This window comes from Gekko japonicus, unplaced genomic scaffold, assembly GCF_001447785.1.
Source record: "Gekko japonicus isolate JY-2015 unplaced genomic scaffold, Gekko_japonicus_V1.1 scaffold650, whole genome shotgun sequence".
NCBI lineage: Eukaryota > Metazoa > Chordata > Lepidosauria > Squamata > Gekkonidae > Gekko > Gekko japonicus.
This window is the reverse complement of record NW_015164684.1, coordinates 262,118-272,977: the sequence shown is the minus strand read 5'-3', so window position 1 is coordinate 272,977 and position 10,860 is coordinate 262,118. Positions and strand designations below refer to the sequence as shown.

The following is a 10,860-nucleotide window of genomic DNA, read 5'->3' as shown; positions in this document are numbered from 1 at the left end:
TTTATTTCTTTTTTTTTAAAAAGTAATCATCATGCCACATATTCAAAGTGAAAAAGGTGTGGTCCAGAGGAGCTGCCTGATAGAATCTGGAATTTCAACTGCTTGTTAATTAATTTATTTTTTGCCTATCTCGGATGCTGAGGGCATGGTTCTGAACATGTCTTCTCCTCCTCCTCCCCTTCCACCACCAAGAAACTTGACGCCACCAATGGATGCTATACATAGTGCAACGTTAATAAAATGGACCACGCTGGCTAATGGAGCACCTTGGCAGGATAATACACTGTTTTCATTCCGTAGCAAAATTCCTAATGATAATGGAAAAACTATTGCACATAGGTCAATATATGGCTGCCATTTATTAAACACAGCAAATCATTGTCAATATGGCCAAAAGCACATATGGTTGTGGATGGAATATTTATTAATGGCTTTCTCTAGGCAGAAAACAAGTGTGAGTGAAACCTTGTTGGGTTTCACGGGATACAAGATAATCAATCTCAAGAAATGATGGAAACAAATGGGGGGGAAGGCCCCTCTTTTTACGCACTCTTTTCTCAACACTTCAAAAGAAAAAATTTGGTATGTGCTTGCAAAATTTGTCACATAAGATTACAACCTAACACAACTGGGAAAAGTTCCACAGAAAAGCATATCGGGTCACATTACGGTACTATCAAGTCGTATCGGGTTCGCCTTCATCCAAGATGTAGTTCAGCTTTATGATTGTGCCGATGAAGTCGCCGAGTTCTACGAAGTCCGCCGTGACGATGTTGATACCGCTTTCGCCCGCTCTCTGAGTCCGGACCCACTGCATCATGGCAGGGAGAGCTCTAGGGAAGAAAAAGAGATGTCTATCAGTGAAAGCACAGGCAGTCAGGGGCCCTCAGTCTTGAGACTCATTATCTGTAGCTCCTGTTCAACAGATCTGACCCCTTCCATGCACATACATTTGCAATTTTTATTTTCAGTCTTCAGAATCCAGAATTAACTGCCACTGAATCCAACAGGGCTGACTCTGAACGAAGAACACAAAGAATCATTCAGAGAAGGAACACTGATTTCCTGGTGGTGGTGGAAAGCACCATCAAGCCTAGGGTTGCCAGCTCTGGGTTGGGAAATACCTGGAGATTTGGGGGGGGGTGGAGCCTGGAGAGGGTGGGGTTTGGGGAGGGGAGGGACCTCAGCAGGGTATGATGCCATAGAGTCCACCCTCCAAAGCAGCCCTTTTCTCCAGGGGAACTGGTCTTGCTCATCTGGAGATCAATGGCAGGAGAGCTCCAGGGGCCACCTGGAGGTTGGCAACTAATCAAGCCTCAGCTGATTTATGACAACGCATAGGGTTTTCAAGGCAAGGGAAGAACAGGGGTAGTTTGCCATTGCCTGTCTCCACATAGCAATCCAGGACTTCCCTGGATCCAGGTAGTCTGCCAGTTAGGGCTGACCCTTGCTTAGCCTCTGAGATCAGACAAGATCGGGCTAACCTGGACCATCCAGCCCAGGGCATACATGGATGGCTTATAGCTCTTTTATTCACTACAACCTGGAAATCCGGGTGACAGGGCCCAGTTTGTTCACCTGAATCCAAGAGGATTCAGCAGCTAAGAGATGCCTTTCTCTGCCACTTGGGTGTGCCTGCTTTCTCAAGAATGAGCTTTTTGCTGGACCCATCCAGCAAAACTCAATAATATCCAGTAGCTTTATAGTGATTACAGAGTTCAGCACCAGAAGTCTAGATTGTCTCATTGGGAGGACTCAGTGCTCCAATATAGAGCTGAGTACGCGTTTTCCTCCTGGGTAAAGGAATGGTGTACTGGATGTCTCCTCTGGCAGATGTTTCCCTAATAGCCAGCTAAAAGGGACTCACAGTGGTCTGCTACTGTTTACATGCTGCTTCTCCCATGAGATGTCCTGATCACAATTTGTACCCGTTTGTACAGAGGAGGACATCAGTGTGTTTTCCCTTTCAGAATCAACAGACGGGGAAGAAAGCAAAGGAGTATGCAATTGTGGCCACTGCCCTCAAGGGGCCTTAATGGAGATCAGGCAAGCACGGTACTCAGGTACTATTCTACCATTGCTCAAAGTGGACTTGCCCATTAAAAAATGTGAATTCAGCTTTTAGTTGACTCACACATTCATCCAAAGGCTGGTTGGGGAGAGAAGAGGATTCAACTTTAGAATTGTCATGTATCCTTAAGTCCTCTATGCCACCATTCAATAGCAACTGATGAAGCTAGACCCTTGCACTGTTTCTGGAGTTTGTCCACACTGGATAGTGCCCTTTAAACCCCCAACTGCAGCAGGAGAAAGGACACAGAGGTCCCATTCACACGCAGAAGTTGCCACGCTAAAGACACGGATGATAGGCGGATTTTCGGTGCGTGATCACACCGCAACATCTGGGAAGCGTAGTATACCCGTGGCTAACCCGTGGCTTCTCCCCGAAGATGCGGAGTAAAAAACTACCACATATGATGTACTAGTTTCCGGAAAATGCGGGGCAAGGGCGGGTGTCTGATCACGTTTCCACTTGAATCCCGTGGCATCCAGTGCCCGTCCATGACTCTTCGCACACCGGATGGTGTTTTTTTTGTAAGTCTCCACAGGATGCACACAAACAATCATGCGCATGTGCAAACGTCAGTGAGGGGGGAAATCCCATTTGCCACGAAAGCGGCGCCTAGCGATTACCGGTGTGATTGCGCCGCGCCGCTTCTTTGCCACGCTGCAAGATAGCCGTGTGATCTGCAACTAACGACCTAACCACGGGACCTTGATGGGACATGTGATCGGGCTGCCGCATGGTACTTTGCTTCGGGGTAAACAGCCACGCTCCCCCCCCCCCGTGATATCATGCAACATGGGATAGATTGGTTCAATAAAGGATGCCACAACCTTCAGATTGCAAGACATGAATAAGGCTAGATTCAGGTGGAAAGCCATGCTGGTCTGAAGGAGCAGAACAAAGTTTGAGTCCAGTGGCACCTTTAAGACCAACAAAGTTTTATTCAAGGCTTATTCCTGCTTTTGTGTGCATGCACACTTCTTCGCATAAATAAGGCTGTTAATGACAGGATGTTCTGGAGATCATTAATTCATAGGGTCACTGTAAGTTAGATGCTACTTGACGGCGCCTAGCGATTACCGGTGTGATTGCGCCGCGCCGCTTCTTTGCCACGCTGCAAGATAGCCGTGTGATCTGCACCTAACGACCTAACCATGGGACCTTGATGGGACATGTGATTGGGCTGCCGCACGTTACTTTGCTTCGGGGCAAACAGCCACACTTCCCCCCTGCAATATCATGCAACATGAGATAGATTGGTTCAATAAAGGATGCCACAGCCTTCAGATTGCAAGGCATGAATATGGCTAGATTCAGGTGGGTAGCCATGCTGGTCTGAAGCAGCAGAACAAAGTTTGAGTCCAGTGGCACCTTTAAGACCAACGAAGTTTTATTCAAGGCTTATTCATGCTTTTGTGTGCATGCACACTTCTTCGCATAAATAAGGCTGTTAATGACAGGATGTTCTGGAGATCATTAATTCATAGGGTCACTGTAAGTTAGATGCTACTTGAGGGCACATAACACAGAGACATCTGTTATCCAAGGTAGCAGCTGGCAAGCTTGGTTTGGATACAGCGGTAGATTTCTACTAATGGAAAGGGGGGAAGTTTTTTGCTGATTTCACATTCCAATTCACCCCTCTTACCACTCCTTATCCTTCAGGAGCTGCAGTGTGGGGGAGGCAAGAAAGTCCTGTACCCCTGATAGGAATCCATTCTATCAGTGGAAATTTCTGCTGCATCTATGCCGTGATCATTTTTTAAAAAGTTAATAGGTACCTTTAAAAAAATTCATACACTGGATAAAGTGTGAATGTGCCAAGACTAGCAGATTCTTGATAACTTGTGCATTATCCAGGGGGTGCTCATTAGAGAGCCAGGATCGGCCATGACTCCTTCCCGAACAACCCAGGGTTCATTGCTGCGTAATGTGTGAAATTGTCCTATATTAGCTACAAATTTCACTGGGGATAAGGCGTTCCAAGCACTTTACGCATGAGACTGTCAAAAAATCACTACTACTGTGAAGAAATGCATTTTCTCTTTGGAGGTTGGCTAGCAGCAAACCTCCACTTGGTGTTTTAAAAGCTTCCTTTCCTTTTCCTCTCTGGGCAGGGAAATTTGGATAATGGCTTTTCAGCACACCTTCATTTGAATGCTAATAGATCTAGCCAGAGAGATAATGGGTGGGTCAATCCCTCCCTCTCCCCCCTCCCCCCTTGTTCAAGCAGGTAACAGAGTGCTGGAAATATGAGAATGCTAGATGCTCTCCAGGAAAAGGATTCCTGGAGACAACAGGAAAAACGTCCTCTGACCTGGGCTGACCAGGTCAAGTGGGAGGGAAACAGAGGTGATAAAACAGCCTGGCAACAGGAAGTAGCTCTCTTTTCCTAGGATGCTGAGTTGGGGGGAGCAGGCAGAACTCTCTAACAGGAGCGAGGCCACTGTTGACCATGTGCTCATTCCCAGAGCTGGAACAGGCTTTGAGGTAATGGAGATTCTACAGAGATTTGTAACATCCTAAGCTTAAGGAGCCCGTCTTATTTTAATACCTGGTAGGGCAGGTATAGTGAGAGAGACAGAGGATTTGTGTTTTTACCAATTTCTTTTGTTTCCCTTACTCGGATCTGATGCTGTGCTAAAAGTATGCGTATAGACTTTTTTTTAAAAAAATACTTTATAACTTTGGATGCTGGTAGTGTTTCTCTGTACCACATAGACTCCCACCAGGGGAGGGGCTCCAGGGGGGTTAGCAAGTGACAGCTCCTCCTGGGGTGCCCATAAACAGTCCCCATGGGAGCCAAGCGCTGGGCAGCAGGAGACATAGAGGTGAGGCCTCTGAGCTTGGAAGGGGAGCTGGGAGTCCTGTCCCTCCCAGTGGGCAATTCCTTGGAAAAGGGCAGGTGGTGGTAGTGGGCCCAGTGTTCACTCTGAGTTAGTGTGAGCTAGCTCACAGTTTTTTAGCCTCCGGCTCACACATTTTTGCCTTAGCTCAGGAAGGATGGCTCCAGAGCAAACTAATTTATACAGTAGCCAAATTGCTCGCTCACAACTTTAATGCCAGTAGCTCACAAAGTAGAATTTCTGCTCACAAGACTCCACAGCTTAGAGGGAGCATTGGTAGCGGCTACCCTAGAGAGAAAGGAAAAAGCCCCTCTAGGGAGCTGGGAACCCCTAGGAGGGCAGGGTGGAATGGGGCCTGCAGGTCAGATCAGGCAGATTCTGCCACACTACTTAGAGCTGCCGGCTTTTTCACTCGCTCCTGTTCTTATGCATTTAACAACAGCTTGATCTGCCAATATTAGTAGGTTATAATATTTATCTTTCGGTCACGATCAAATAGCTGTTAAGGGCACAACAGCAGACCCAGCAATTTTTTCAGGTTAGCCGGCAATCTTTGTTATCAGTACTTGCAATACGCAGTGTACGAGGCATCTCCTCCCCAAATGGGTGCAATATGTACCCCGGGAAAACTTGCAGAAGAGAATTTGATTGGTTCAACTCATGGTTGCCAAAACCCTTTCTCCATTTAACTCTGTACAAGACAAGAAGTTCACAGAAACCGCCACAAACACTGACACAACTGCCAGGCCTCCGTCAACCTCCCAACGCTTTTCAGTTTTAGCGCAAAATATTCTCCGGTGTACGGACGGCGGTGACGGAAGGAAGCCGGAGCTGTCGTTTCCCCAGGGGCTTTAGGGCAGCAATACGAAACTTGTTTCCCCATCCTTATAATCTCCAGTCTCCGCATACTTCAGTCCTCATAATTGGCCTCATTAAGCATTTCAGTCAGGGAAAATGCCGACCATGCTGCGTGGCAACCCACCCACATGGTTGAATGCTCTCGGAAAACCCAGAACAGCCACCGTCTAAACCCTAGGATTAGCAAACACATTCTGGCTGGTTGTAAAAAAAAAAGTGAACAGTGTGCCAGGGCAAATGTGCTTCTCTCCTCCCCTATAAATCCTGCAAAGAGCATAGGGCTCTTTCGGGCAGAGGCTGCGGCTCAATGGTAGAACATCTGCTTGTTGTGCAGGTAATCCCAGGTTCAACCCCAGCATCTCCAGATAAAAGGACCAGGCAGTAGGTGATTTGAAAGAACCTTTACCCGTGACCCTGGAGAGCTGCTGCTGTTCTAAGCTAAGCTGTAGATTCCTGGTAGAGCAGGAATTTAAAGGAAATGCCTTTTAAAAAACATAGTTTGCAAAACTGAGAGAAGTGATAACTTTCGGATTGCTTTATCTGATTAACTAAGTTTAAATTCAGCTGCAGCTAGGTCTTTATTACATTCCTGACTGCAGTAGATTGAAATTCAGCTTGACTTGCTTGCAATAAGGGAATGATATCTCACTCTCCCACCCACCACCCACCGCTTCTTGAGAAAGGGGTCTACCTCCACTCGTTCAGAAGAATGGACCCCCCCCCCCGCTGAGCGAGACAAAGGATTCTTATCTCTCTACTACAGACGCTACTTTTCTGCCTCCCCCCCCCAAGTTCCCTTCTTCTCTAATCAAGTTGATTGCTCTGTGCATTGTTCCTCTGCATCCTTGACAAGCAGCTTTTACAACACCCCTCCCAGCTTCTGACTGGGATAAAAAGACTCAGAGACCTCCATTTCTACCCTACTCCTGTCTGACAAAGGGAGCCTTGACGCTCAAAAGTTCACATCCCGAAAATCTTGCTGGTCTCTAGGGAGCTACGGGACTTGGATCTACCAGCACAGCTAGCCTCTGAAACGACTTCCCCTAAAATTCCAATCCAGACAGGGATTACGAAATCAGCTAGTCTAGGGTGAGGTTTACACCTTCGATAAAATAACAAGTGGGCTGGCATCTGTACACAGAGGAAGGTCTGGGTCTCCACTGGAGCAGCAGCTCACCTCAGGAAAAAAATCTGGTAGCGGTCGCTAGTTTTGCAACGTTTACATGTTAACGAACGGATTGTGGCTGCAATTACATGGACCTTTAGAGCCGACATAACTGCGAATGCTTGATGGATCTAAAGGCTGCGTGATCAGAGAGCAACATCTGGGAAGCATCCCGCAGTGGTCAGCAACCTGTGCTGCTCTGCCACAGAAGCGGAGTTAAAAGACAACCAGGGAAAGTCCGGCTCTATTGGGTTCCAATGGGCCATGGACAGACTTTCCCCCGTCTGATCACGCAAGCATGCCCTCATGGCGTTGGGATGGTCTGATCAGGCCATCCCGACTCTGTGCCATCCCCCCCCCCGGCAGTATGTGCATCATCGCATACTCCACAGGGAGCCCTCAGTGTGGAAGTGCAGTTCCTCATTTCAGCGCATGGGAAACAAACGGCAAAAAAAAAAAAGACGCGCGGTTGCATCTGATCACACAGTGACGGGCTGAGCCCACAGCTTGAAAGGTCTGTGTGATCTCACAACTGCGTGTCCAATCCCTCTGGAGGAGATAGCCTCGCTTCCCCTCCACTGCAACTGGCACGTGTGACCTGTGAATAGCCTGTGAATGGCTTCCTTCTCTGTGCTACATCCAGTGTAGTGAAACGGCTAGGGCCTGGGGCACTGTTCCCTCTAAGCTGAGTTAGTGTGAGCTAGCTCACAGTTTTTCAGCCTCCGGCTCACAGATTTTTGTCTTAGCACAGGAAGGAGGGCTCCGGAGCAAACTAATTTGTGCAGTAGCCAAATAGCCCACTCAGAACTTTGATGCCAGTAGCTCAAAATGTAGAATTTCTGCTCACGGAACTACACAGCTTAGAGGGAACATTGGTCTGGGGCACCTGAGTTCAAATCCTGCCTGTGCTAGGATGCTGACTGCATGATGCTGGGCCTGTCTCCTACTTCACAGGATTGCTTTGAGGATTAAACAAGGAAAGAGTTCCTTGGAAGGGGGGGGATAAAAATGTACTAGAGAGATGAATAGATCATTAGACCTACTTTCATCCAATTCTAAAGGCCAGCTTAGGGTTTGATGGGAACAATTCCACATTATGCACTGACTGCTGTAGAGGATCTAAAGACACACTCAGCGGCAACCCTTCTGCATAGAAATTTACACTGTGCTTTGCTCTCTCCTCTGCCACACTATTGACAGGGAGGAGGAGGAGGAGGAGGAAGAAGAAGAAGAAGTGGAAGAGAATCCAGGGAATAAAGAAAGAGAGAAAGACTGGATTTCTACCCTGCCTTTCACTACCAGAAGGAGTCTCAGAGCGGCTCACAAACTCCTTTCCCTTCTCCTCCCCACAACAGACACCATGTAAGGTGGGTGGGGCTGAGAGAGCTCTGAGAGAACTGCTCTTAAGAGAACAGCTCTGAGAGCACTGTGGTTGACCCAAAGTCACCCAGCTGGCTTCCTGTGGAGGAGTGGGGAATCAAACCTGGTTCTGTGGTTTAGCGTCTGCCGCTCTTAACCACTACACCAAGCTAGCTCTCAGGTTGCTGAGGTCTGTGTGTTTGTTTTTAACCCAGTGGTATTCTGGATATCACTGCAGTGTGTTAAGACAAGAAGTTCACAGTTGGAAATGGCACCAAGCATAGCTGGGGAGTGGGGTCACCAACTCTGAGATTTGGAGCATGGAGACAGAGGAGGGGAGAAAACTTAGCATGCTATAATGCCATACAGTCCACCCTCCAAAGCAACCATTTTCTCCAGGGGAACAGATCCCTGTAGTCTGGAGAGCAGCTTTGATTCCAGGAGCTACCTATCAGGAAGTTGGCAACCCCAATGGGGAGCAGCGTTCCCTCTAAGCTGAGTTAGAGTGAGCTAGCTCACTGTTTTTTAGCCTCCGGCTCACACATTTCTGTGTTAGCTCAGGAAGGAGGGCTCCAGAGCAAACCAATTTATGCAGTGGCCAAATCGCTCGCTCACAGCTTTAATGCCAGTAGCTCACAAAGTAGAATTTTTGCTCACAAGACTCTGCAGCTTAGAGGGAGCATTGGTGGGGAGGTGTGGAAATCTGCACCCTCCCTTCCACTCTTCCCAGAAAGTTCGTATTGAAGCCGTTTTGGGGAAAGTTGCAGCCAAGCCAAGGAACACCACCTGGACAGTTTGGGGAAGCACGAGGATGCTGTACAGAAGCCAGATGTAAATCCACTTAAATGGGGGGGGGAGGGGTGGAAATCAGAGCAAGAGCTCCACACAGCATCAGTTCCACACGTGATCATTTAGTGTTACGCTCTGATGCATTTGGATTTCATACCATTTGCAGATAAATTATCTTGTGTCCCTTTCCTAACCTTTGTGGATCTTTTTCATTCGCACTCTTTCATCTTTAAGGCAGAACTCATTTGGTCATGATACCTTTTGACACTTATGTTTTATTGACGGGAGGCATGGCTGGGCATGTACTCCTTATTAGGCATGGGCACGACCTGCATTTCTGAGGTTCAATTCATGGTTCGTACCTGAACCACGAACTGAACCACGAACCTACTTAAATCAATACGCCCATTCGTAAACTGAACCAGTTCGTATAGGTTTGCAAGCCATTTAAAGTTTAAACCCATTTTCTGCTCCTCACAAAAGCAGCAGCATTTAATCCTCCAGTTTTGCTCCCCTCCACTTTGAAGTGGGGGGAGCAAAACCAGAGGATTAAATATGGGGGTGAAGTGACTCCCAGTGGGCATTTCACCCCCTTGTTTCTGCTGGCTTTCCCTGGGAAGCAGAAAAGAAGGGGCAAGGTGTTTCCTGGAAGACACTTCACCTCTTTCCTTTCTGCTGGCCAGGGAGAGCCATAAACCCTGCTTTCTTCTCCCCATGAAAAGCCGCAGGGAGCTAAAAGCAGGGTTTAAATGGCTCTCAGGGTTTAAAAGCAGGGTTTAAATAGCTCCAAGCCATTTAAACCAGGCAGTTGAGTGGTTGGGAACTCCAAGCCACTCGGCTGTTTCTTGTTAAGAGCCATGATCCACCACAAATTGTGCCAAGATTCGTGGGAGTTCGCTGTGGTTCTTCAGTTTGTGAACTTCAGTTTACAAACCACAAACCGCCCAAAATTCAAGATGAACTTTAATTCATCAGGTGGCTCATGCCCATCCCAACTCATTGGTCACAAGAATGTTCAAATTCCCACTGGGCTAAAAAACATCAAAGACTGATGGATGTAGGAAGCAATCCTAGGCAGGTCTATGCAGATGTAAGTCTCATGTTATTCACTGAGCATTACTCCCTGGAAAGTGTCCTTGGGACTGCTGCCTTGATCCATCAGTATAATTGTAATGCAATACAATATCACACCTCTGAGAGCTGAGACTCCCCCCACCACCCGAATTTAAACTAGAGGCACGCTATACCTTTGCTTCCCCAAAGTTTACCATAGAATGAGCCCTACGGGGGAGGGCGGGGTATAAATTTGATAAATAAATAAATAAATAAATAAATAAATAAATGTATAAGCACAAGAATAATTAGCTTAACGAGCACCTCTCTGTATAGGGTTGCCAACCTCCAGATGGTGGCTGGAGACCTCCCAGGATATAACTGATCCCCAGGTGACAAAGATCAGTCCACCTGGATAAAATGGCCACTTTGGAAGGTGGACTCTATGGCACTGAAGTCCCTCCCCAAACCCCACCCTCCTCTGGCTCCATCCCCAAAAATCTCCAGGTATTTCCCAACCAGGAGCTGGCAACCCTACCTCTGTGCCTCTGTATGAATCACCATTTTTGGTACACCTCCTCAATGGATAAACAGCAGAGGAATGAGTTTTACACGAGATGTAACAGGCAGCTTCCTGTAATTCCACTGTGAGTAATTCTTCTGTGTCTCCGCTTTAAAGTCTACCTCCCCGATGCAGGGGCAGGGCAGAATTATCTGTCCTC

The 10,860-nt window shown here is 47.5% G+C and overlaps 1 protein-coding gene across 1 annotated transcript in view; it reads right to left on the bottom strand.

Moving 5' to 3' along the window:
- Positions 1-676: 676 nt before the first annotated feature.
- The window catches only part of PLCXD3 (phosphatidylinositol-specific phospholipase C, X domain containing 3), a 150,487-nt gene continuing 140,303 nt past the window's right edge, over positions 677-10,860 (bottom strand). Inside the window, exon 3 of the mRNA XM_015409326.1 lies at positions 677-833. Coding sequence (XP_015264812.1) covers positions 677-833 — 157 coding nt within the window. The remainder of the gene's footprint in view (positions 834-10,860) is intronic.